This window comes from Arvicanthis niloticus, chromosome 24 (genome assembly GCF_011762505.2).
Source record: "Arvicanthis niloticus isolate mArvNil1 chromosome 24, mArvNil1.pat.X, whole genome shotgun sequence".
Classification (NCBI taxonomy): domain Eukaryota; kingdom Metazoa; phylum Chordata; class Mammalia; order Rodentia; family Muridae; genus Arvicanthis; species Arvicanthis niloticus.
Window position 1 is genome coordinate 24321918 of NC_133432.1, and position 27979 is coordinate 24349896.

A 27979-nucleotide genomic window follows, 5' to 3' on the forward strand; every position below is an offset into this window, starting at 1 on the left:
TGGATCTCTGAGTCCCAGGACAACCAGGGCTACATAGTGACACCCTGTCTACAGAGGACCTGAATTCAGTTCCAAGTTTTACCAAGAGCTACTCATAAATACCTCCAACTCTAGCTCGGAGGATCTTATGCCCTCTTCTGGTCTCCATGGATACCTACACTCACACTCGTGTGTGTCCGTTAAATCTTTACAAAAGAAATACTTACTAAAAAAATAATAAGCCGGGCGGTGGTGGCACACGCCTTTAATCCCAGCACTTGGGAGGCAGAGGCAGGCGGATTTCTGAGTTCAAGGCCAGCCTGGTCTACAGAGTGAGTTCCAGGACAGCCAGGGCTACACAGAGAAACCCTGTCTCGAAAAACCAATAAATAAATAAATAAATAAATAAATAAATAAATAAATAAAATAATAGGGACAATGTATCAGGCAGTGTATGTTTTCCAGGGGCTGGAGGAGGGGCACAGAGTTATTGCTTAAGGGCGTTGGGTTTCAGTTCTGCAAGATGAAGGAGTTCTGGAGACAGGTGGGCCTTCCTGGTTACATAACAGTGGCAGTCCCTTCAGCCACAGGAGGGTGCAGAAAGTTAGGAGGGCAAGGTGTATATTCTACATGCTTTACCACAATTTAGAAACTGTTTTAAAAGGCCTGGCATCCCAACTGCACGTGAGGCTGAGGGGGAGGATTGTAGATTCAAGGCCAGCCTGGGTAACAAACCTGAGTCGGTATATAGCCCCTGCCTAGAATCCCCCAGTAAGGGGTTTAGGGGCGTGGCTTGGTGTAGAAAACTTACCTAGAATCTCTAGTGAGAGGCTGGAACATGACTGGGTATTAAAAATTTGCCTATAATCCCCAGTGAGGGATGAAGTGGAGAGACATGTCTTTGTAGAAGGAAGCTTGCCATAAAAAAAGCAAGGAAGGGAAAATTTGATTTTAGAGGTAGGATGCTTTTCTTCTGCCCTTGGACATCGGGACTTTATGGTGTCCAGCCCCTTAGATCCCAACATCTGAAACAGTGAGCCCTCAGGATCTGAGGTCTTCACACTAGACTGATCCATGGACCAGCTTCCCTAGTTCTGCACCCTGCGTGTATCCTGTTGTGGGACTCCTGAGTGCTAGAGTGACTAATAACCTAGTGATAATACAGTAATGTGTTATAATGTCTAACAAAACTCATCCAGATGGATGACTAATAGACTCGTTATTAATTAATGGATGAACAGTAGATAAGTAGGTATGTGGATAAATAATGGATAGATAATGTGGATGGATGGATGGATGGATGGATGGATGGATGGATGGATGGATGGATTGATGAATAGGTAGGTTGGTGGATGTTACCGTAGATGGATGGATGGACAGGTGGTAGATGGATGGGATGAATGGATAACCTATATCCATAAACACATAGATTCATGGATGGGTGGAAAATTAAGTCTGTACCTGTTAACTATAGCTGTAGTTTTTAAAATGTAGCCCAGGCTAATCTCAACTTAAAGTGTTGCTGTGGATGGCCTTGAACTTCTGATCTTCCTGACCTTCCAAGTGCTGGAGTCACAGGGGTGCACCACCTCACTTAGTTTATGGGGGTACTAGAGAGAGAACTCAGGCTTTTATCATGCTAAGCAAGCACTCTGATCTACATCTCCAGTCAGTGTGTGTGTGTGTGTGTGTGTGTGTGTGTGTGTTAAAGGTTGATTGCCAGCTGCCAGGGTTTTGGGTAGCGATTGCATTATGGAGGTCTTGACATCACCAGTGCATTGATCCATGGATACATTCAGGAATCATTTTTTTACGAAGCAGAATTTGGAGTGGGTTCATAAAGACTTTCTGCATTTATATATATTCTTTGGGGGACTTCATACATGTACTATGTACTATTTCCTGTCTCTGCTAACCCACTGCTGGGATTACATTCAAAATTTACAAAATTCAAAATTACACCAAGCCTTTTCACACGGGCTCTGGGAATCAAACTAGGATCCTTGGATTTATAAGGTAAGCCCTCAATTCCCAGCCTTCCGCCGGGCTAGTGTTTTACAAGCTTGAAGCAACATTTAAATAAATTAAAAAAAAAAAAAAAAAAAAAAAAAAAAAAAAAAGCCTGCAAAGGATTCTAAAAGCCAGGGTAGGGTGTGTTGCCTCAGAAAGGAGTGAGCGTCCCATGCCTAGGCGCTTGCAAATGGTGGTTACCCAGAATTCTTTGCAGTCCTACCCCTTTATTCTGTCTCTTCCTGCCCGCCATCAGAATGATGCCAGGAAGCCCCTCCCCTTTTCTAAGACCGGGTCTTGCTGGGAAGTACAGCAGCCGGATACCTTCCTGCCACAGCCTCCACAGTACTAAGGTTCTAAGTTTTTATTGCCACAGCCAACCTTCCTTCCGCGGTGTGTGTCTGGGTGTGAAGTGTGTGGTGCATGCATGTGAATCTGCAGGTGCCATGCCTTCGCGCTCATGCAGAAAGCATTTCAGGACATTGAGCGCCTTCCTCTATCGGTCTCCGTCTTACTGCCCTGAGATAGGATCTTCCACTGAACAGCAAACTCCTGGGATCCGCCTGCCTCTCAGTGCCAGGGTTATCGGCACGCATAACCATGGCTGGCTTTTTACATGGGCGCAGGGTATTCAGTCTCAGATCCTTACGCTCGCAGATTGAACACTGTTACCCACTAAGCCTTAGCCTCCTGTGGTTTCAACGGGGACCTTGTGATAAACTGGGCCACTAATTAAATGAGCACTTATTCGTCTCTTCTTCCTGCTACGTTTATCGGGGCCATACATCTCTGAGATGGCTTTCTGGCTGATTTGATCTCCAATTCACCCTCCCTGTCTGCCTTCAGGCTGCAGGTGCGGTTCTGAAACAGGGCTTGGCCTAGCCAAGGCTTGGTGACTTGTGGCCCAGGATGCCCTGGGGAGAGGCCCTAGTAAGGGGCCTCTTTCTGCTGGGTGAAGAATCGGAGAGTAAACAGATCGAATTTCCAGAGGCAGTCAGGCCATCCAGCCAGGCAGCCACACTGATTGAAGATAGGAATGTTCTCAGAGGTGACTCAGCGCCTGGGCCCCTGATCCAGGCAGCCACGGGCCTTGGCTTTGCCTGGGTAGTTGGCTCCAGCTAGGCCCAAAGGGAACAGCCATAGAATTCTGAAGACCAACTGACTTGGGTGACAGCATGTCCATCCCCTAAGGGTGAACTGTCTTTAGTGTGGCCTGCTGCAAGGTCATTGCGAAGCAGGCAATAGGAAGAGAGTGGATATGAGATACTTGGGTAAGATCCTGGCCTGGAGGCTGAGGCAGGAGGATCTCAAGTTGCAAACCAGCCTGGGCTACATAGGAGGAAAGGAAAAAATAAGGGGGAGGAGATAAAGGGTAAAGGGGGGGGGATACTGAGGGAGGGGGAAGTTGAAGGCAGGAGAGAGGGTAGGAGAGGAGGTAAATGCTTTTCAGACAGTTGACAGCAGGGAATCATGCAGGAAAGGCAGGCAAGCAGCTGGAGGAACCCTGGGATGGAGGAGGAAGAGTGAATGGTCCAAGGCTAGCAAGGCCCTGGGAGGCTGCTCCAGAGCAGTCACCCACTGGAGAGAAGTCCCTTCAGGGAACAGAGGACAGTTATCATCCCCGAGAAGGCTGGAGACAGGACGGGAGACTATTGGTTTCCAGAAAGGCTCTGGACAGCTAGCTAGGGGACCAATCACAGGTCAGGGACAGGATGGTATGACGTCACAGCCATCAGCTGTGGAGTGTAGAGGTCACTGTTGAATTGAACTGGGTGGAGAAAAGCCATCATCCAGCCGGCAGTGGCTTTAGGCCTGTGTCCTGAGGAAGAGGTGTGGATAAAGGACATCCTTTTCTAGAACGGAGGAAGCTGAACCTGGAGAAGTGTTTCAGTAGCTCCGAGAGCGCACTGCTATTGCAGAGGACCCTCCTTTGGTCCCAGCACCCCTGTTGGGCAGCGCACAACTCCCTGCAACTCCAGCTTTAGGGGATCCAACACCCTCTTCTGGTCTTCGTGGTCACCTCCTACATTCAACAAGCACAGACCCCCTCACACAAACTCATAATTAAAAATAAAATAAATCTTTTTTCTTTCTTAATAGAGAGATAGCTCGGGGCACTTGCTTCTCTTTGACAGGACTCAGGTTCTGGTCCCAACACCCACATAGCAGTTTCGAGCCGTCCATACACATACCTCCAGTTAGTTCCAGGATGCCCTCTTCCGACTTCCTTGGACACCGGGTCTGTATGAGCTACACACATGCTACATACATACACATGCAGACAAAACACTCAAACACATCAAATAAATGTCTCTAAATATACTTTTTTATTTGGAGAAAACTTGAGCTCTGGGAGAGGAAGAGGCCAGAGGTGAAGTTTGTGAAGGGAGTGATTCTTTGAAACAAGGCACAAGGCTGCAGGGGTTTAAGAGGGACCCTCAGTAGGATACCTATAGCATAGGAATTAAGAGCATGGAGGAACACAAACCTTAATCCCAGCACTCGGGAGGCAGAGGCAGGTGGAATCTCTCTGAGTTCAAGGCCAGCCTAGTCTGTAGAGCCAGTTCAGAACAGCCAGGGCTACACACACACACACATACACACACACAAAGCCTGTGTCTGAGGGGAAGGGTGGGTACTTAGGGGGCTGGATGGATAGGGAATTGTCGAGTCTGAGCAAGGAAATGTCTAGTGATGAAGGTCATTTGATGATGGGACAGACGCGGGCCACATCAGACAGACAGCTAAAAGAACTGGCCATCAGCCAAAGGGAGTTTGAGTGGCACTGACCTAGAGAACAACACACTTCGGTTACTAGGCAACTGGTCAACAGCCTCAGGCAATACCTGAGCTGGGCCCTCCAGGGAATGTCATTTGTAGTTAATAGTGTCTGGGTTGTGGGGAGATGACCACAGGACCACAGATTGCTTAACGGCAAGGGTTGACTTCAGTGTGCTCCTTACCTTCCTGTGTTGACAGAAAGTTGGGCATCCTTGGGGGAGTAGACTGTTGTGCAGAGCAAAGCGCATGGGAAATTTGTTGGGTCTCCAGTCCCATCAAGAGAGGGAAGGAGATGGTGAGTAACTTGAACTCGGCCAGGACAAGGCAAAAATAGGGACAGTACAAGCTGGAGGTGTGGCTTTCACCAAGAATCCTTTAGGGGGCGTGGCTCAGTGGTAGAGCCCCTGCCTAGAATCCCCCAGTGAGGGGCTGAGGGTGTGGCTCAGTGGTAGAGCCCCTGCCTAGAATCCCCCAGTGAGGGGCTGGGGGCGTGGCTCAGTGGTAGAGCCCCTGCCTAGAATCCCCCAGGGAGGGGCTGGGGGCGTGGCTCAGTGGTAGAGCCCCTGCCTAGAATCCCCCAGTGAGGGGCTGAGGGTGTGGCTCAGTGGTAGAGCCCCTGCCTAGAATCCCCCAGTGAGGGGCTGGGGGCGTGGCTCAGTGGTAGAGCCCCTGCCTAGAATCCCCCAGTGAGGGGCTGGGGGCGTGGCTCAGTGGTAGAGCCCCTGCCTAGAATCCCCCAGTGAGGGGCTGAGAGTGTGGCTCAGTGGTAGAGCCCCTGCCTAGAATCCCCCAGTGAGGGGCTGGGGCCGTGGCTCAGTGGTAGAACCCCTGCCTAGAATCCCAGTGAACCTAAGTGCACACCTCAGACAGAGTGCTAGCTAAGTATGCAAGGCCCTGGGTTTCATCCCTGGCACTTCAAGAAACACCAGGTGTTGTAGTGCGTACTTGTTACCGGGTGACTACAGGAGGCTGAAGCAGAAGGATACGGAGTTGAAGGGTGGAAAGGGATTGCAGTTGCTACTTGTAGAATTCACAGTGTAACCCTGTGTGGTCTCAGATGCACAGCAGTCCTCTGAGGGGCTGGGATGTCAGGTGTGCTCTTCCTGATACTCTACCAGGCCGGCTCTGTCTAACTATTAAGGAAGTTCTTCACATACACAATATGAACAGACTTTCCCTCATACTGTGATGCATGAACAGCCCAAACCCCCGCCCCCACTGTCCTCCAGTCCTAATACAGATAGCTTCAGACTATGGAGTCTCATTAGTGAGGAGAAGGTGGTGGCTGCTTATATGCACGCACGCGTGCACAACACACAGAGACAGACAGACAGACAGACAAAGAGAAACTTGAAAAAGAAAGAAAAGGAAGATATGGTAATACATACATGTAATCCTAGCACCTAAGAAGCTGAAGCAGAGGAATTACTGCAATCTCCAGGCTCTCCTGGGTCTGTGTGCAACCATGAAGACCTGAGTTTAGATCCTAGCACCCAATCAGGTCTGGTATGATCCTTGCCTGAAATGCCATGTGGTAGGGGTTGCGGGGAGAGAGACAGGAGGTCGCTGGGGCTTACCGGCTTCCAACTTAACCAAACAATTCGAGCTCCATGTTCCAGAGAGACCCTGTCACAAAGGAATAATGTGACTGATGGAGGGTGACAGCCAACACCCTTCCCTGGCCGCTCATACATACAGGCACATGCATCAGGACGTGTGTGTGTGTGTGTGTGTGTGTGTATATCCCACACATGCATACACAAACAATAACAAGGAGACGGTCCTAGAACAGTGGTTCTCAACCTTCCTAACATGACCCTGTAATAGAGTTCCTCCTGTTGTGGTGACCCCCAACCATAACATTATTTTATTTTTACTTCATAACTGCAATTTTGCTGCAGTTATGAATCATACTGTAAATATCCGATATATGCAGGATATCTGATATGCCACTCCACAGGTTGAGAAGTGCTGCCCTACAGGGTCAGGTGAAGACACAGGGCACTTGGTGACCAGTGAGAGCAACAGGTCCCTCTGTCCCCTCTGTCCTAAAGGTCCTCTCTGAGCCAGTATGCACATTGAATTGAGATGGACATCCAACAGCTGGCTGGCCCCTAGGGACATGTCACTTCAACAACTTAGTTATTTATACCTCATGTCCACAGAGGCCCTGGTTGCCGTCTGCTGGTTGTTTATGCCTCTAGACCAGTGTGTCGGGTCTATTTCTGGAGTGTCCCTACAGCCTTGAGGGTGGCTGGAGGAAGTATCTTGCCCATTCCTGAATACCAGGCTCTCAGGCAGCTGGGAGGCCCCATCCCTCCCAGCATGCACCTGCTTCAACCATCTGGAAACTGAGAGCTTCAGGTTTTTCTCTGAGGATGTGGGGCCCCAATGACGGAACCCCACAAGAGTACTGATAGCCGCTTACAAGAGTTTGCTGCCATTCTTTGAGGCCATTATATATTGTGTTTTTCTAGATAAGAATTACAAGTTGATTGGGCGGTGGTGGCGCACACCTCTAATCCCAGCACTTGGGAGGCAGAGGCAGACAGATCTCTGAGTCTGAGGCCAGCCCGGTCTACAAAGTGAGTTCCAGGATAACCAAGGCTCTACAGACAAACTCTTGTCTCAAAACAACAACAAAGTTCCACATTGGCTATGGAACAGACATGGACAGAGATTTCCCTAAGAAACCAAAGAGGGCTGGCAGGATGGCTCAGTGGGTGAAAGCGACTGCAGCCAAATCTGATAACCTGAGCTCAATCCACGGAACCTACATGGTGGGAAGAGAGAACCTGCTCCTGCAAGTTGGCCTCTGGCATCCACGTGTGCAGCACTGCCTGCTCACGTGTGCACAGACACAAATGAGTGTATGCTGGGGCCTAAGCAGGACATCCAGGAGACAAGGAATGTGTACCCCCTGGCCCCAAACTGGCACTTTCGTGAAAATCAGTTTCATTGTTCTGTCGTTTGGTTTCAGGATTTACTGACTTTACAAATTTACAGTATTTGATATGTGTATGAATGTGCCTGTGTGAGTTTATGTATATCACATGGAGGTCAGCTGTAGTTGGCTATGCAGAAACTGGAGCTGCAGGCACTGGTAAGCCACTTGATATGGGTGCTTAGAATCAAACCCAAGTCCTCTATAAGAACAGTAAGGGCTGTTAACCACAGAGCCATCTCTTCAGCCCCTTGAAGATCAAGTTTGGGATACATAATTTGCACATAGCAAGCATTGCTCTCTTAGCCAGTTGCGGTGGTACACATCTGTAATCCCAGTCCTTTGTAGGTGGAGGATTGGAAGTTGTAGGTCAGCATTGCTAATATGGATGATGAATGAGTTGGGGGCTAGCCTGGGCTACAAGAGACTGTCTCAAAAAAAAAAAAAAAAGTCACCCTTTTTAGTGGATAGTTCTATGGGTTTGATACAGATGTGGATTTTGCCACCACCACCACATACCAGAAAGTACACAAGGGACTTGACAATGCAGCTTAGTGGTAGAGCACCTGCCTAGAATCCCCAGTGAGGGACTGGGGGCGTGGCTCAGTGGTAGAGCCCCTGCCTAGAATCCCCCAGTGAGGGGCTGGGGGCGTGGCTCAGTGGTAGAGCCCCTGCCTAGAATCCCCCAGTGAGGGCCTGGGGGCGTGGCTCAGCGGTAGAGCCCCTGCCTAGAATCCCCCAGTGAGGGGCTGGGGGCGTGGCTCAGTGGTAGAGCCCCTGCCTAGAATCCTCCAGTGAGGGGCTGGGGGCGTGGCTCAGCAGTAGAGCCCCTGCCTAGAATCCCCCAGTGAGGGGCTGGGGGCGTGGCTCAGTGGTAGAGCCCCTGCCTAGAATCCTCCAGTGAGGGGCTGGGGGCGTGGCTCAGCAGTAGAGCCCCTGCCTAGAATCCCCCAGTGAGGGGCTGGGGGCGTGGCTCAGTGGTAGAGCCCCTGCCTAGAATCCCCCAGGGAGGGCCTGGGGCGTGGCTCATCAGGGGACCTTCCCAACTGACCAGTTATTCTTATGTCTTTTTCCTCAGGTGCAAGTTTTTCAGTCTGACAGAGACCCCTGAGGATTACACCATCATCGTAGATGAAGAGGGCTTCCTTGGTAAGTGTTTCTCCTCCCAAGTTGGGCCACCTCCCTCCTTATTCGGTTTTCTATTTTCTTTGTTGTTTTAAAACAAATTTTTTTTTTTAAAACTGCAGGTTTTTATAGGTTTTTTGTTTGGTTGTTTGTTTTGTTTTATTTTGTTTTTTGGTTGGTTGGTTGGATTAGTTTGTTTTTGAGATTTGGAGTTGTGGGTGGTGGTGGTGGTGGTGGTGGTGGTGGTGGTGGTGGTGGTGGTGGTGGTGGTGGTGGTCTCTTTTTACTTTTTACATTTATTGCTTTATTTTGTGTGTATGTGCACACACACATGCCAGAGCATGGGTGCAAAGGTCAGAGGGCAACCTGTGGAAGTCATTTCTACCTTCTACCTGTGGGTTCCAGAGAGTACACTCAGGTGGGCAGGCTTGGTGCAAGCATGTTTACCTACTGAGCTATCCATTGTTGTGGGGAAGGAGATTAAGATAGGGTCTTCTGATATAGCCCAAGCTAACCTCAAACTTATGAGCTTCTGGCCGTAGCTTCCCAAATGCTGGGATTATAGGAATATGACATCATGCCTGGCTTCCCCCCCCCCCCCATTTTTCTTTCTTTTTAAATGTTTTTCATACAAAAACTTTTTTTATTTAGCTAATGTGTATGTGTGCATGCCTGAATATATGTATGCACACCACATGTATGCAGACGCCTGTAGAAGGCATCAGATCCTCTGGAACCAGAGTTGCAGGCCATTGTGAGCTCCCACAGGGGTGCTGGAAACTGAGACCAGGTCCTTGGCAAGAGTACTAAGTGCTCTTAACTGCTTAACCATCTCTCTATTCTTTTTTTTTTTTTTTTTTTTCATTTTTTAATTTAAATATCATTCAGTTATCCAAAAATTTATCTTTTTGAGGGCTCAAAAAAATGGCTCAGTGGTTAAAAGCACAAGCTGAACTCCAGGGAACCTGGATTCAATTCCCAGCCCCAAATGGTGGCTCACAGCCTTCTGGAACTCCAGTTCCAGGGGCTCTGTCTGATGCCCTCTTCTGGCCTCCTTGGGTACTGCATGCAGGTGGTATGCAAACACACATGCAGACGAAACACGCATACACATAAAATAATAAAGCAATAATTTTTCAAAAATTAACCACCACTTACCAGGCAGTGGTGAAGCACACCTTTAATCCCAGCACACAGGAGGCAGAGGTGAGATCTCTGAGTTCTAGGACAGGCAGGGCTACACAGAGAAACCTCAGAAAATGGAAAATTAACCACCATTTTTAAGTATAGGTATAGCAAGTTGTTTTATTGGTTTCTGAGACAGTCTCGTGTACCTCAGGCTAGCCTTGCACTCTCTACATAGATGAAGATGGTCTTGAACTTCTGATCCTCCTGCCTCTACTTCTCAAGCGCTGACCTTACAGCTGTGCACCACCACACCTGGTTGATGCCATGCTTTGGGTAAAACCCTGGGTTTTTACCCTGCAGTATCCCTGTCCCTCAGTGAGTTTGGGAGAATATGTAATCACCTTGAAATGAAGCGCTGTACCAATTAGCAGTTATCACTTGTCCTCTCCAAACCTGACCCTGGTTCTTTGTTTGCTAAAGAAGTTTATTGAGCTCATGGTGTGATGGCACACACCCTTAATCCCAGCATGGGCAAAGGCAGGTAGATCTCTGTGAGTTCAGGACTAGCTTGGTCTATATAGTAGGTTCTAGGCCAGCCAGGCTAAAGAGTGAGACCCTGTCCCAAAAGCAACAACAACAACAAAAATGGCAACTTGATCTATGCTTACTTAATTATTTAGTCATTTATTTATGCAGTTCTGGAGATGATTCTCAGTGCTTAACCCATGGTAGGCACACTCTGAGCTGCTGAGCCACACCCCCAACTCAGTGTCCAGCTTGACATTGATTTCCCAGAGGCTCTGTGCAAATGGAAGTGCATTTATTTTTCTTGCCTGCACCATATTGATCACAGAGCAGAGGGAAGCCATTGAACTTGCTCCCAGATGTTGGGCGTCCTGGGAAGCCTAAGTGACAGTCTCCAAAAGTCTGTGGAGAGAGACAGGAATAACCCTAGTATCTAAGAGAATGAGATAGAAGGTCAGTACTAAGGAGTTAGCCTGAGTTATTTCGGTGCAAGCCCAAAGGGCTGGGGGTGTGGCTCAGTGGTAGAGCACTTGCCTAGAATCCCTCAATAAGGGACTTGGTGCTGGGGACCTGCCCTGGTACTGTATTGGAACACAGCATCGGACAAAGGCCAAAGACCAATTTCTGGTCTTGTAACTCTCTCTTATTGTTCTGGGACCTTAACTCTCTCTTGCAATTCTGTGGCTAAAAGCCACTGGTTTCTGCCAATTAACTCCTGCTGTTGGCAGCAGGGGATGAGGTAAAAAAAAAAAAAAAAAGTTTCAGTTCCTAGGGTTCTTTTCTCTCTGGCTCAAAGACCCCTTACTGGCCAGGAGAGGCCTGGAGTTTATTAACTCTTCATGAACCAGAGAGAAAAGAATTAGAAAGAATGAAAGAAAAAAAAATAGAGAAAAAAATTTAGGCTTGCAGAAAAAACACTCACTCAGTCTGGATGAGACAGAAAAAGAAATTCCAACAAGCCTTTATTTCTGTTCTCAGTATATATACTTTCTGTAAAAAAAAAAAAAAAAAAAAAAAAAAAAAAAAAAATAATTACCTCATACAACTATCAGGTAGAGCTGTTACAACAGGATAATTGATTACATGATTTTCTAGATACTTTTATATTCCAATAAGTTCATAGTAAGTTTAAGGCAAGAATTCATGTTGTAAGTCTATAAAATTTAAGGAAAAACGGCAGAATTGTTTATGTCTTTCCATTAAGACTGGCATCTCACTAAACATTCAGTATCTGTTACTAGCCCCCCCCCATAAGTTCATTATAAGTTCAAAGCAATAATTTTTATGTCACAAGTTAGCATAGTTTTGTCAAAAGACAAATTATCTGCCTTGTGCCTTATTTTGAGGTCCTGTATAGGTAGAGTAATCTATCATTTATTTTCTGTCCTGGCACCTACAATAAGGTGTCCATTTCCAGTTTATAAACATTAGTTACCTGACAGTGTTCTCATACCTAACCTAGAAGGAATGTTTTCCTTGATCGTAAATTTGTTCTAAGACTGCTTTCTTTTTCTAGTGCCATCAGCCCGTGACACATGAAGGTTTGCTTATTTGCAGCTTTTATACCATAGAGAATTTGAGATTACTTGTATAAATTTAGGAGTTCTGTAAAATTCTTACTAGGAATTATGAAATCATCAATTTGTTTATACAGCATTACACATGAGAATGTATCTTCATGCTGACCTGCAGAAAGTCTGCCCAATAGGGTGGGTGAATGCCCAGGCTATTGGGCAGACTATTGCCCAAGCTATGTAATAGTGACAGGAAAAGGCATGTCAGCAGTAAGAAGCAATCCTGGAATAAAGTCTCTTGGGACCTTGCCTCACAGAGCTCACCCACTGCAGGCCATGCAAACCAGCAGGCCATCTCCAGAAATTTCATTTGTATGTCTTTAGCCTTTCCCAGATGGCTTCTGACAACTGGGGGCATAGCTCAGTGGTAGAGCCCCTGCCTAGAATCCCCCAGTGAGGGGCTGGGGGCGTGGCTCAGTGGTAGAGCACCTGCCTAATATATTCAAAGCTCCAACAAACTTGGAATTGCCTCACTTGCTACCCCCTGAGCCTCCCCATGGAAAACCATACTCCAGGGATAGCTATCATTGCCCCCTCCCTAAAACAAAAACAAATGAAGCAAACTTGTGTGCCTTGATTGAAGTGGTAATTGCCACTAAGGAGCATCTCATCACCAGACAGCTTTGTATTCAGCAGGGACCTTGGGCTCATTCTAGTGGTCCATAGGGTTAAAGTTAAACATCCATTTTACAGATGAAGAACCAAATGTCCATCAACAGAGTAAATTCAAGGCTAGCCTGGGCTACATGAGACCCTTGTCTTTAGACTGGAGAAAAGGCTCAGGAATTAAGACCACTTGTTTTGCAGAGTCAACCTGAGTTCAGTTTCACATCAGACAGCTCATAGCCATCTGTAAATCCAGCTCTTAGGGATTGGATGCCCTCTTCTGGACTTCATGTGCACCTGCATACACATGAACATACACATACATACATACATACATACATACATACATACATACATAGAGTTTTTAAAAATTAAAAGCATATAAATAGGCCTGTCTAGTGTCGTCACTCTGACGCCGAGGACATTGACCACTGAACATGGGTGCCTATGATCCTACCTGAATCTTCCCCAAAATGGCTTAAGGTTGTACTCCAGGGACATGACGCATTATCTGTTTCATTGTGGAATACATCATACTGTAACTTGCTGTTTTCTGGGCTTCCTGACTTGCCACCATCAAGGGATGTGAGGAAGGGTGGAAGGAAGGAAGGAAGGAAGGAAGGAAGGAAGGAAGGAAGGAAGGAAGGAAGGAAGGAAGGGAAGTTAGTTGTGCATAGTAAATACCTGTAACCAAAACTAGAATTACAGAGGCAGGAGGATTCCTGGTGCTCAATGTCCAGCCAGTCTAGTCCAGAGAGAGATCCTGTCTCAAAAACACAAGGACTGGTGAGATTGCTCAGTGGGTAAGGGTGGACACAACCAAGCCAGACAACCTGAGTTTCATCCCCACAGCCTACATGTGGAAGATGATTGACTCCCACGGGTTATTTTCTGACCTCCACTTTGGTACCATGACACACACACAGGCCTGCACATATATATACACACACAGTAAAACCTTTTTTTTTTTTTTTTTTTAAGGTGTGAATGATTAGGAAAAACACCAGCTCAACCTCTGACCTCTACATGGGTGTGCACATGTACACACAGAAAAGAATTTTAGAACTGAGACAAGATCTGGGCAGGGCCAGGACTTAGGAATCCTGTTCCTACTACGTGGGCGTAGGGAGTCCAAGACACCGAGGCCCAGGGATTACTGGTCCACCGGTTCTTCCTCTTTTCTCTCTTTTATGAAGCCGGCTGTCTTTGTGTCCCTAGCTTGCTGACCGCAGGTCCTTCTGAGTCATCAGGACCAATAGGGTTCCCCTAGACTGTGGTCACCATGGCAACGGAGCTAGGCAGAGAGGATTCTGATGGACTTCACCCAGCATCCTCTCCTCCCAAGCCACCTTTTCTGGCCCAGCCCCCTACCCTTTCTAGTCTCTAACACCACTCCCAACTCCATCTCTTTGGGGACTCTTGTGTCTTCTTGTTGGTCAAGACAGGGACTGGATATTTTGAATACACTAAATTTGAATCTTTTTTATTTGCTTAGTTGGTTGCCTCCTCTTTTTTTTTTTTTTTTTTTTTTTTTTTTGGCATTGTCTCACATATCACAAACTGGTCCCATCAAGGACGACCCTAATCATCAGGACGACCTCCTGATCTTCCTGCCTCCACTTCCCAAGTGCTAGACTACAGGCATGCACCAACACTTCTGGTTTTGAGTGCTGGGGCTGGAACCCAGGGCTTTATGGATGCTAAAAAGCCAGTCCACCAAAGGCTGTATGTCCTTGGCTATTTAGTCCTTTGTCAATTTAGTTTTTGATTTTTTGGTGTGTGTGTGTGTGTGTGTGTGTGTGTGTGTGTGTGTTTTGTTTTGTTTTTTAACTCAAGCTCACTATGTAGCCCAGGCTAGCCTCGAATCCAAGCTCCTTCTGCCTCGGCCTCCCAAGGAGCTGGGATTACAGGTGTACACCACCACACCCCACCTGTCTTTATCTGTGGAACTTGGCTTGGTTGTTTCCAGTCTAGAGATATTGGGCAAATTGCTGGTCTCTTTCAAGCATCTGTGTGGAGTGGACAGCCATGCTTCCTCTATAGGCTCCTTGCTGTGTGTACTGTATCACAGGCCACTTCTTGCCATATCTCTATCCTACTCCGTGACAAGAATGGAGTCATAAGGTCTTAGCAGGAGCCTGGGATTTTATGAAGAATTGTATGAGTCTCTGGGTTTGTATCCATGGAGGTGCCATATACACGGTGTTGTGTGACGTTTCCTGGGGAAAACATCAACAAATATGGTACCAAATAGGGCACCAACAGCAGACGCAAGAAGAGATTCCACCCCAGTTCAGCTTATTGAGCCAGTAAGTTTATTGGGGTTACTTACAGGAACATGGATGAAACAAAGGCAGCTGCATCACCAAAACCCCTGACCTGCATGGGTAATGAGCTGCGTCCCTGGAGCTCCCCACACAGCTCAAAGGCAGCTCCACCACGGAGAGTCTCCTTTCCCCCTGTATTAGGGGCTTTGGAGTCTTGTAAGTTTCAGGATCTTCCTGAACCTTGTGAGGTTTGGGGTTTGAGTATTTTATTTATTTGCTTTGTTTTGGTGAGATGTGATCCCACTATGTATTGGCTGGCCTGAAACTCACTTCGTAGACCAAGCAGGCCTTGAGCTCACAGAAATCCACCTGTCTCAGCCTCCCTAGTGCTGGGATTAAAAGTTGGTGCCACCATGCCCTGAGCCTTGTGAGTTTTGTTGATGTCCTGTGTTTTCCAGAGCTCTCCTCCAGAAGGGAATGTTTCTGTTTAAAAACATAGCTATATAACCTTTGGGTGCCTGGATCTCACGCCCAGGCCTGCTTGGAGACTGGCCCCTGCTGGAAGGGACCCAGGGACATGTCATTCAGGCATCTGGATTGAGGATCTTTTTCTAGATTCAGTCCAATATGCAGGAAGAAGTAGAGCACAGAAAGATTGAGAGAAGTAAGAATTCGTGAGCTGGAGCTTAGTTGGTAGATGCTTGCCCGGCATGCACAAAGCCCTGTGTTCCATGCCCAGCGCGACTTGAACCTAATGCAGCTGCAGAATGCCTGCCATCCCAGTGACCGTGAGGTCGGGTCAGAAGGATGCTCAGCTACACAGCTGGTTTCATAAGACCAGCCTGGGCTACTCGAGTCCTTGCGCTCCCCCACCCCCTACCCCCCCAAAAAATGTGAGAGTGGTGAGTTGCTTCAGTGAATAAAGTTTACAGGCCTAGTGTCCTGAGTTCCCACACATAAAGGTAGAAGGGGAAAACCAACTCCACCCAGTTACCTCTGACCTCTACATATACACCCTGGGATACACACCCACTCAGATGCATCATGCACACACATACATAGAACATAACCAATAAGGGATGGATGGCTCAGTTGTTAGGAGTGCTTGCTGCTCTTGGAAAGGACCCAACTTAGGGTTTTACTGCTGTGAACAGACACCATGACCATGGCAAGTCTTATAAAGGACATTTAATTGGGGCTGGCTTACAGGTTCAGAGGTTCAGTCCATTATCATCAAGGTGGGAGCATGGCAGCATCCAGGCAGGCATGATGCAGGAGGAGCTGCATCATCTTCATCTGAAGGCTGCTAGGAGAAGACTGACTTCCAGGCAGCTAGGATAATAGTCTTAAAGCCATAGTGACACACCTGCTCCAATAAGGCCACACCCTCTAATACTGCCACTCCCTGGGACAAGCGTATACAAACCGTCACAGGTTCGCATCCATGTGGGTGGCTCACAACCATTCATAGTTTCAGCTCCAGGGAATCAGATGACCTCTTCCAGCCTCCAAAGGCACCAGCACACACATACACACAGACACACAAAATAAAATAAATCTTGAGGCTAGAGTGATAACTCAGGGTTTAAGAGCACTGACTTCTCTTGCAGAAGGCCTGGGTTCCATCCCCAGCATGCACAGGGTGTCTCACACCCGTCTGTAACTAACCCTAGCCCCATGAGATTCCCTCTTCCAGCCTACAAGGGCATTAGGTATAAATGCAATCTACAGGCATACATGCAGGTAAAAACAGCAATGTACATAAACTTTTTTTTTTAAAGGCTTTTTTTTTTTTTAATTTTGTAAAAAACAAATCTTTAGAAATAAATTAAATTTTTAATTAAAGAAGTAGAAGTTCAGGGCTGGAGAGGTGGCTCAGTAGTTAAGAGGACCCGAGTTCAATTCCCGGGCCCCACACAGTGGTTTACAATCATCTCTAACTCCAGTTCCAGTGGCTCTAATGTCCTCTTCTGGCCTCCACAGGCACCAGCACACGTGTGGTGCACAGACAAGAAGAGAACATACACATAAAATATAGCAATAAAATATACTTCTTTTAAAGGAAGTAGGACTTCACCAAGGTATTACCAACTCTGCTTGACAGAAGGAAACAAAAGCTGGACACAGATAAAACAACTTAACAAGTGCTTCAGGCACCCAGCCGCCCATCTGCCATCCAGGATGTCACCTACTTAGGCCTCCATAGATGGAACCTTTGGCTTATCTGTTGGTTGAATGAGGACACTAGGGGCTGGAGATGTGACACTAGATAAAAGTACTTGCTGCCCTAGCAGAGGAATTGAGTTTGGTCCCTAGCACCTATGTCTGGTGACTCAGAAACTTCAGTAATTCCAGCTCCAGGGGGGTATCCAGCGCCCTCTTCTGGCCGCCTCAGCAACTGCAGTCATCTGTACATAACCAAACACACACACACACATGCACGCATGCACGCGCATATATGCATGCACATAAATAAAAATATTTTTAAATGAGGAAACAGACCCAGAAACAGATAAAACAGTCTCTTAAGGCCTCAGCCATCCATGCACCTCTGCCTACTCCTGGAGCACTCGGCCTGGTCTGGCCTGGGAACACCCAAGCCCCAGGCATGTCACCAACACTCTCCTCTGTGCCCCTCACCCCCTGCAGAGCTGCCCTCCTCAGAGCACCTTAGTGTGGCTGATGCCACCTGGCTGGCCCTGAACGTGGTGTCTGGTGGTGGCAGCTTCTCCAGCTCCCAGCCCATCGGTGTGACAAAGATCGCCAAGTCTGTCATCGCCCCACTGGCCGACCAGAACATCTCCGTGTTTATGCTGTCCACCTATCAGACTGACTTCATCCTGGTGAGTCAAAGTGATGGTGAGTGGCCGTGCACACTCTCAGCCCTCTCCATGTAACACACACACACACACACACACACACACACACACACACACTGCTTCTAGCACACTCATTATCCTGTCCCATCTGCTGCTCCACTCCTCACCTCAGGAGGTGGGGAGATCCGGGACTCAGAGACTCTGCTTCCCATCCTCAGGTGCGAGAGCGTGACCTGCCCTTCGTCACTCACACCTTGTCCTCGGAGTTCACCATCCTACGGGTTGTCAATGGAGAAACAGTAGCGGCTGAGAATCTCAGCATGACCAATGGCTTTGTGAAGCCCAAGATGGGTGAGTTGGGATTGAGGGAAAGGTTCCCAACAGAAGGCTCCACTCTCAGAAGATACCTGGTGTTCACTGGATTCCAGGTGATACGGCCAGCAATGGCCAGAGATGGCTCCCAGACCAACCCAGCTCACAGTACCTCAGGGTGGCTACCTGTGGTAGGGACCAAGGTATTAAAGCTTAAAGCACAGGAGCTTAGCCAGGTGGTGACTGTTGGCTAGGACATTCTCAGCAGCCAGAGCACCATGTACAAAGGCCCAGGGTCCTGAAGGGAAACTTACGAATCCGTGTAGTGTGTGCTGGGGGTGGAAAAGCCACCTGGGCTGCATTGAACAAGGTCTGAGGCTGAGCTCAACTCCTACACACAGATGCTTTCCTCTGGCCTTAACACTTGTGTCTTATGCTCTTCCAGTCCAGAGGCCAGTGATCCACCCACTATCCAGCCCAAGCAACAGGTTCTGCGTCACCAGCCTGGACCCTGACACGCTGCCCGCCGTTGCCACCCTCCTCATGGATGTGATGTTCTACTCCAATGGGTAGGTCCCTGGGGTTAGGTGCTGGGGTAGGGGACAGACATGGAAATACTGTTCCACCCAGGAGCCCTGTCTGAGGGCAAAGACCTTATTCCACCCAAGAGCTCAATCTGAAGGAGAAGACCTGACTCTACCTGTAAGCCTAGTCTGAGGGAGGAGGCACCCACTGCCCCAGACCCTAGTTTGAAGGGGAGACACAGACCTGCCCAAGAAACAAGTCTAAGGGAAGAGGCCTGGTTGTACCAAGGAGCCCAGTCTGAGTGGAGAAGGGGTTGTTCTACCCTAAAATCCACTCTGAAGGAGACATATATGCTCCTAACTAGCTATTAAATTCTTCCTACCCTCTCATGGTGTTTTCTGAACCTTGATGGTAGGGTTGGGGTTTAATACAGATGTCTCATTTAGGACTGATCACTCAACAGTCTCCCCCAGTGCCTTAACCACGTAAGTCCCGGCATCAGCTGCCACCTAATGCAGAAAGATGCTCTCCTGGCTAAAGTTGAGAGTGGTACCAATCCATGAGTTATGAGCATAAGTATTTAGAAGGCAAAATAACAGTAGGTTTTTCCCAAGGGCCTGTGACCTCCTAAGCCACAGGTTTACAGTACCTGGTTTACAGAATTCCCTGGTGTGAAGCAGGTCCTAGAGTCAAGCAGAAAGTGGTTGGTTACCCCAGTAACATCATGCCACGCTGACACCAGTTGTTCTGTCTTGCCTGGCGGGTCAGTATAGTAACATCCAGGGTCTAAGACTTCCTGAGTCGTGGGCTTCTGATGGAGGCAAGACACACCGCAAGCCCAGCCTCTCGCACTGGTGGGTGGCGGATGGCATGAAGAGAACCCCACCCTCACAATTCCCTCTTGGTCCCCAGAGTGAAGGACCCCATGGCTGCCAGTGACGATTGTGGCCACATCCGCTTCTTCTCCTTCTCACTCATCGAGGGCTACATCTCACTGGTGATGGATGTACAGACTCAGCAGAGGTGGGCAGGGCCCTGTGTGGATATGACATGGGGCCTGGGTGGGAGCGTGGACTTTCTTCCTGGTCAGTCCACCCTATCTCCTTCACTGGAGTTGTTCCTGTAGGTGCAGGGATCATCTCAGGTCCACAGCAAGATGGTGCCAAAGTGGAGATTGGAACCATAGCCCCAAAGCCATCTGTCTCCAGTGTCTCACCCCAGCATTAGCTTCCCACCCTGCCCCCAATGGTACCGACGTGTCCTTGGGTCTTGGACTGTGTCCCACCTGAGATACACCAGTTGGCCCCGCCTCAGACTCGTCTTCCTTCCTCTCTAGGTTCCCGAGTCATTTGCTATTCACGAGTGCATCTGGAGAGCTCTGGAAGATGGTTCGGATAGGAGGACAACCCTTGGGATTCGGTGAGCCCGAGGGGTCCAACACCCATATGCAGGAGCCAGGCAGGCAGTTCCCAGGGTACCTGACCAGGTCCCCCCTATGTAGTGGCCTAGACAAGAAGATTGATGCTAAAGGAGACTGAAGCCCCTCTTCTGACAGATCCCTTGCCAGTGATGTGACATATATATGAAGGCCTCGGGAGACCAATGAGTGGACTTTACCAGAGGGTTCTTACACCCCCCAAGCTGAAAAAATACAGTGGGGCTGAGGGCATGGATCAGTGGTAGAGCCCCTGCCTAGAATCCCCCAGTGAGGGGCTGGGGGCGTGGCTCAGTGGTAGAGCCCCTGCCTAGAATCCCCCCAGTGAGGGGCTGGGGGCGTGGCTCAGTGGTAGAGCCCCTGCCTAGAATCCCCCAGGGAGGGGCTGGGGGCGTGGCTCAGTGGTAGAGCCCCTGCCTAGAATCCCCCAGGGAGGGGCTGGGGGCGTGGCTCAGTGGTAGAGCCCCTGCCTAGAATCCCCCAGGGAGGGGCGGGGGGCGTGGCTCAGTGGTAGAGCCCCTGCCTAGAATCCCCCAGGGAGGGGCTGGGGGCGTGGCTCAGTGGTAGAGCACCTGCCTAGACTCTAATAAGCCCCTGTGTTTCTCTTTCTCTAGATGAGTGTGGGATTGTAGCCCAGATCTCCGAGCCCTTGGCAGCTGCAGACATCCCAGCATATTACATCAGTACTTTCAAGTTCGACCATGCATTGGTAAGTGGCCCCTGGGGACAGGTGGGGACTGTGTGGGCAGCGAACAGGTAGCTGGGCTCACACACTTTCCTTTCCTTTGCTTCCCGCTCTGTAGGTTCCAGAAGAGAATATCAGTGGGGTTATCCGTGCCCTGAAGGTCAGTCAAGCAGGGAAGCATTAGAAAGGCTTCATCTCTGGTCTCCTCCCTGCCACAGCCCACCTGGGCCTTTCCCCTCCACGACGGTTCTTGCAGTATTTCCCTACGGACTGAAAGCTCGGCCCCAGGACCTTTAAGGAAGGGGCCTCTGGGACACTCCCCCAATTCCTGACTCCTCCAGGCCTGGGCCTAAACTAGGGCCACCCCACAGCCTCCCCCTGCCTTCCAGAGTCCCCAGCCTTTTCAACCATGACTCAGTTTCCCCTCAGTGGGGATGTGCCCATCTTCCTCCCCCAAGTTCCACCCCAGAAAGTGGTCTCCGAGGCCCAGGGCACTTGGGAACAGCCAAAGGCCTCACCTACAGCCTGCAGCAAACACCAAAGGAAGCTGGCACTTCCCACGAGACATTGGGATTGGGGTCCTGATGCACCTAGGGACATCTTAGGGAGCGGGTGGAGCAAGGTCGGGGGTGCAGAGCTGGGGAAGCCCCCGTGAGGCCCCCCAGGATTGATGGGTATGGTTGCTGCCCCAGTTTTAGAGGCCCAGGGGCTGGTTCCCTCAGAATGGACGCCAGCAGGCCACCCTCAGGTCATAATGGCCGGTGAGCCTCAGACAGTGGCAGTGGGGTCCCTACCCCTAAGCTGGGGAGGAAAACCAAGACCCTAGATTCCCCACCTGCTGACCACACAGGGCCTGTGTCGATTTCCTCTACAACTGCCAAGAGGGGCCCTGGGCCAAACTTCCCCCCAGGAGAACTTGTCCCTGGAGGGGATCCCAGGGCACCTCCTCTCCCACCAGCCTAGAGCGCCAGCTTCTACCTGTCCTTTGTTCGCTCTCCCCAGACCCAACATGGCTAAGCAAAGACTCAGCTTCTTCCAGCAATGGGCATCCCCACCTGCCCAGGCCTAGGGTGCCTTGGGCCATGTCCCACCTCCCCAGCTGTCACTTAGACCAGCCTAGAGAACTCCCCTTCATCCTCTCTACCCCACTTTTAGGGGGTGAAGAGACCTCAGCCCCTGCAGCTCATATACCTGCCTGAAATCCACACGGCAGTCTGTGGGCACGGTGATACCCGGGAGGCAGCTATCTTCGAGCATCTGTAGAGAAGAATTACACTTGTGGGTTTCTTCTTTGTTGGTTTTGCATACAGGTGGCTGGGGAAAGAGTAGTTTTGTTTGGAGGGGCTGGGGCCTGTTTGAGTCTTATTAGGGTGCCCAGGGGTCAGTGGAACTTAGCACCCTGTGTCTCTGGGGACAGACACAGATGCAAAGATGTATCCTAAGAATCTTGGCTTCTGAGGAGAGCTATTGGGAGCAGAGCTGTGACACAAGACACCAGGACCCCATAGCACCCCCTACAGGGCATCCCAGTGTATGGCCACACGTTAGCTGGAACTGCGGGGGTCCGCTAGACTTTTTGCTCTTGGGGCGTTTTTTTTTCTCAGGCCTGTGTGCGGTCTCCAACAACAAGGTTAGAGGGGAGAATGTTTATTTACCCCTATACAGTCTTGTAAAAACTGTGTTTCTCTCCTCTCTGGGCTGCAGAAACACACCCGGGTAGAAGAACTATTCTAGAACCATGTAGAAGCTCAGAACCCAGCATGTTAATCAAAGTCACCTCTGGTTGGTTTTAGTGGGTTTGCTTTGCTTTACTTTGCTTTGCTTTGCTTTTCTTTTCTTTTCTTTTCTTTTCTTTTCTTTTTTTTTTTTTATTTAAACTCCTTTTGCACAAAACCCTTAAAACAACCAAATCTTACTGTTTTCTGGTCCCAAATGGGAAATGGCCAAGTGGGCAGGGCTTTATAGTGAGGCCCCCCAAGTCCCTCTTTTTTCTCCCTGGAAGGCCTTGATTGTCCGGGGTGCACCTCTCTGTAACCCCTTCTGTCCCCCTTTCCAATTATCCCTCCCCACCGTATAAATGTGCTGGCCCCATGCCCCATGCCCCCTGCCCCAGAGTTTTGTGGACCCCTAGACTTGCTAGGAAGAGACTGTGTCTTGTACACACCTATAAATACGTGTTTTATGTTGATAGAGATATATTCTGTAAATAGCATATATACTTGAGCAATATATATGTTAATATATTCTGTGTGCGCAGGACACAGGCAAGGGCCCCACCTCATGTGCGCACACTCGGGGACATTCGGAGCCACCGTATATTTTTAATTCAAGTATGTAGGCAATATGATGATTGGAAAAGCCCTGGGGTCCTGAGACCAGAACCAACAGCCTACTGCATATAAGGCAGGTTGAGAGGCCAGTGTGGTCTGCTTCATAGCTACTGTACCCCCATTTCCACAGCCTAGAGCTCTGGATGCCTTTATTTTATTTGGGGGAGGGGGCATTGATCCAGAGGAGGGATTGGGATTTTTTTTTTTTTTCCATTTTAACAGTGGCTGCCTCCCTCAGGGTTACTCCAAAACCTTTGTCTGGTAAACCCAGCCTGCCTCCCTCCTCTCTGAGTCCCTTCTCTATAGAAAGCTGTAGACCTGGCAATTACCTGATTTTTGTTATTATTGTTGTGTTAATTGTTTTCTTGAGGCAGGGTCTCTTCATATAGCCCTAGCTATCCTGGAACTCTCTGTAGACCAGGCTGGCCTTGAATTTATAGAAATCCACCCGCCTCTGCCTCCCAAGTGCTGGGATTAAAGGTGTGCACCATCACACCTGGCTAGGTTGTTTTGTTTTGGTTTTTTAATGTTATTATTACTCCTGCAAGCTTAGGAATCTCAGGTTCTCTTCCCTGCTCCCTTCCTAGGACTGACTCCATAAGGACCCAGAACACCACACATATTCCCCACGATTGTGTGTCCAGAGGGGAGCTGAGCCTGGGTTCTGCCAGCCAGCCTTTTAAGGGACCCCATTGTTTAGCTGCAGTGGGTCCTTGGAGAAAGCTAGGTCTGTCTCTGTATTCTGTGGGTGAATCAGCATGGCATGGTCTCTACCGCTCTGGGGGATACAACAGTCCCCGCTGAGGTATCTGCTAACCTCTCAGCATCCTCTGGTTGTATGAATATGAAGGACCACTCCACCCCTTGCTGACCCAGCCTCAGAGGGGACCCAAGTGGCACAAGAGTCAGCAATCAGGGTTCTCTAGGAGATTTTGTTTGTATTTTTCTGCAGTGCTGAGGAATGCGGGCAGGGTCTCATGTAGGCAAGGCAAGTATTCCATTGAGCCGCTCCCAGATCCTCTCAGCAGAGCCTCTTGGCTCACAGGGAGGGTTGGAGATGAGGCTGTTGAGAAGGTAACGCTTGGGGAAACACAATCAGGACCCCTGGGCAGGGCTACCAAGTTGTGAACTTCCGGGGCTTTGTGTGTCTGACTGAAAGGCGCTCTTGACAGAAAAGCTTAGCTCAGTGGATAGTGTGCTCTGTTAGCATGCATGAAGCCCTGGGTTCCAGACAGATCACGAGTTAAGGTCAGCCTGGACTATACATGAGGCTCTGTCTCCAAAAAAATAAAGAAAAAAGAAAAAGTCAAATATCACCTGTACAGACTAAGGAGACCATGCAGGATCCCCATCGACAAAGTACCCACTCCCCTTTGGCTCAGCCCCATAGCCTGGGGCACACCGGCTTCCCAAGAAATCTACTTTTCCCCCAGACCCCAGCAGCATCGCCAACTATATACTCCCTCCACTGGGTCCTAAAGACACCCCCACACACACATCCATAGAGGCATGCAGCCCTGCCCCCATAAAACCCCCTTACTCAAGACTCCTAAGCATCAACATTCACCCTGTCCCACCAGCTGCAGGTAACAGGTTCCTGGTGTGGTGAGCCAGACCCAGGGACCTGGTTCTGTCTGCTGCCCATTGGGTAGCGTTGCTGAAGCAACCTTAGGCTGCTGAGGTGGTCCCCAACGATGGAAGGAACTGTGGAAGTGAAGAGATAACTCAGGCACATGGAAAGGAGCTAGCCCCTAAGCACAGGCAGCCCACCCACCCCCCCAACCCCTTTGGTGCACGATCTTCAAAGAAGGTCTGAGCCACCTGCCACCAGTTCCCCCCCAGCCACATTTCCCAGGCTGACCTTGAAAGTCCCCAGACACCTCTGGACCACTAGCCAGAGCCTCTGGATTGGGTGTGGGGACAACACAGGCTCTTCCCTGCCTCCGCTGAGGCAACTGAAGAGGAGAGCCAAAGGGAGGAAATGTCCATTTTGACTCTTGAGTTTGATGGGATCCAGTCCACCATGACGGAAAGGCATGGCGACAGGAGGAGCGTGAGACAGCTAGTTACATTGTATCCACAGCCGGAAGCAGAGAGAGGCGTAGGCTGCTGCTCCGCTGACTTTCTCCTTTTTATTCAAGACAGGAGCCTAGCCGGTGGAAGGTTGCCCTAGGGTAGGTCTCCTCGATCCTGTCAGGATGACTGGTAACCATCACAGGACACTCCTCACCCTGCCGTGTTCCTCTGTGGGCAGCGTAGGGGATGCCATAGGTGGCGTGAGCACTTGGCTTGCTGAGGGGAGCCTAGATGCGGATCGTGGGCTCTCTGACAGAGAGGGATATAAGGATGTAGCTTTGGGTTTCCAAGTGATGAGTATCGGCGCTGAGGGTTGGAGTATAGCTCGGACGGGTGGCAGGCCTCCATTTTTACATCCAGGAGGGAAGCGAGGCCAACATGGCTGACCACCAGTCAGCGTTGCTTTGCTCTCGGGAGTTGTTATGAAGGTGTAGAACTAACTTGATAGACCTAACCTCAGAGTTCATCCCAGCTTCCCTTCCCGCATCTGGTTTCTAATCAGAAGCAGCAAAAGGACACATTTAACTGACCCCAGCTTGATCTCTAGCCCCTCCTCTGAAGGCTACTCAATAAGAGAAGGGCAGGTGCCGGCCTGCTGCTGAAGGCACTGGGAGAGGCCCGAGGCCTAGGCCCATGGCTCTTGCAGGCATCAGTTTGATGGTGGTGATTTTGTGGCTCTTGGTAGTAGAGAGGAGCTGGGAGAGTCAGAAGTGAAGGGTGGTCCAGTCCCATGTATCAGGCTGCTGTTTGTTTACGTGTGTGTGTGTGTGTGTGTGTGTGTGTACATGTATTAGGCATGAGTGTGTGTCCACGTGTGCAGAGCCTGTCTCGGAGCTGCGAGCTGTTTCATGCAGCATTTGGCCCCTTAGCCTAACCCATTGCCGCACAGTTAAACAGATAGGGATGCAGGCCCTGGCTCCAGGGCGGAATGTGGGGTTGCCCTGATCCGATTGGCTCCTTTCCCCATTCACTGCATCCCCAAGAAAGACTGCCCCTCAGCAGCCCAGGGAATCCGTGCAGGCAGCATGAGCTGGCCTAGGCCCACCCATGGGACTCTTCGAACGATTCAGTCCTAAAGACAGTATTTGCACGGAGAGAGGTTGGGGACAAGAGGTGCCCCTTGCTTCCCAGGGACTCATCTTGGGAAAGGGTCCACGAACCTATAGACTCCAGCAATGGGCAAAATTCAGGTTTCTGTGGGCTGAGCCTAGCACGGTTTTCCTTTCTACTGCCTCAGTTTACCCATATCATAGGAAGAGTTAGAGCAGGGTCAGTCTCCAAACAATAGGGGAGACAGAAGTACAGCAGTAGTCCTCCCGACCCTCCTCCTGTATGCCAAAATCATTTCCGTTATCCTGAGGCAGGGGAGCAGGTATGGGTGCCCTGCCCACAGCCCCAGCTGACCCTCACCTGGCATGTCGTGCCCAGGTCACCAGCAACAGTGGTACTTCATCAGTCCTGCAGCTTGGGTGAAGGGGTCCGGGGCCTCTCATGCTTTCGTTTTTTTTTTTTTTTTTTTTTTTTTTTTCCTTGTCAAAGAAACAAAACCCCTGAGAGTTGTGTACTGTATGATGAAGAGAAAAAAAAAAAAAGTACCTAATGTTCCCCCTAAAAAAGACAGTATATTTTGTACTTTGTAAAGTGTTCATTAAATGAAGGGGAAAAAATGATGTTGGCTGATAACCATCTGATTTTATGTTGACTTGTTGAAGGTCACGTCTCCGTTTCTTTGCCCACTTCCCATATTCTGTTTGGAGAATGTAGGTATGAGTTAGAGGAGGCAGGATAGCCCTCAGGTATAACACCTTGAGTCTCAAGAACTGCCCAGAGAAGGCTTTTTTCAGCTACCAGATGCTATGGAGTAAACTGTTTCAAAATGCTGGCTTAAAGTGATGTGTATGTATATCCCAGCACTCAAGAGGCTTAGGCAGGAGGATGGAGAGTTCCAGGCTAGCCTGAGCTACATAATGAAACCTGGTGAGGTGATTCAGTGGTTAAGAGCACTGACTTAACTGGGATCTCCAAAGGTTCAACTCCCAGCACCTACACGGTGGCTTACAACCAATCTGTGACTTCAGTCCCTGGGAATCTGACGACCTCTTCTGGCCTCTGCAGATACCAGGTACCCGTGTGGTACATGGACATCCGCGTAGCAAAACACCTTTGTTGAAGTAATTATTTTAAAAAGCAGCTGCTGGTCAAGCCAACTGGCTAAGCTGTGGCGGCTCTGCCTAGCTCAGTCGCCATGTTGCGTGGCCAGAAAGCGCGTGCACGCGGCAGCTAGAAATGGCTAGCCAGAAACACCAGCCCTGACACCCACGCTGTCTCTGCAAGGCTGGGCAGTGCCCGGACTATCCCGCCAACCACACGGGCTCGGTACAGATGAGACTCTAATGCTTAGGTTATCCAAAGGCTTATATATTTAGTAATGATCAATAACAAGATGCCCTTACAATCAGAGGTGTAACCCAATACCCAACGTAGATATACCAACTACCTTTGACTGCTACAGACAAGTGAGCATCAGCCTCCGTGTTCCCCCCTCCTCCCTTAGCTCCTCCTCTTCCTTCTTTTCTTCCTTACTCCTCCGCTTCCTCCCTTACTCCTCCCACCTTAGCTCGTCCTAAACACCTTATGCATAAAATCAAAAGTAGAAGGAAGGATAATTTACCCTAGCTCAGGGTTTCACGGTCATGATCATGGGCCTGAGGCAGAACGTAACAAGAACTTGTAGAGTAGGGACTGTTTATGGCATCCAGGAAGCAGAGGAGGGAACACAGGAAAAGACCAGGGCAAAACATCTCACCTCTGGTGACCTGCCACTTCTCACCATTCACCAAGGCCATCAAATGATGGAT

General features: G+C 49.4%; 1 protein-coding gene across 1 annotated transcript in view; it reads left to right on the forward strand.

Annotated features, from left to right (window-relative positions):
* The window catches only part of Castor2 (cytosolic arginine sensor for mTORC1 subunit 2), a 42441-nt gene extending 15650 nt beyond the window's left edge, over positions 1-26791 (forward strand). Inside the window, exons 2-9 of the mRNA XM_076923070.1 lie at positions 8793-8863; positions 17589-17782; positions 17977-18109; positions 18516-18639; positions 19508-19618; positions 19932-20014; positions 20645-20739; positions 20834-26791. Of these exons, the coding sequence (XP_076779185.1) occupies positions 8793-8863; positions 17589-17782; positions 17977-18109; positions 18516-18639; positions 19508-19618; positions 19932-20014; positions 20645-20739; positions 20834-20899 (877 nt within the window). The 3' untranslated portion in view covers positions 20900-26791. The remainder of the gene's footprint in view (positions 1-8792; positions 8864-17588; positions 17783-17976; positions 18110-18515; positions 18640-19507; positions 19619-19931; positions 20015-20644; positions 20740-20833) is intronic.
* Positions 26792-27979: the final 1188 nt, after the last annotated feature.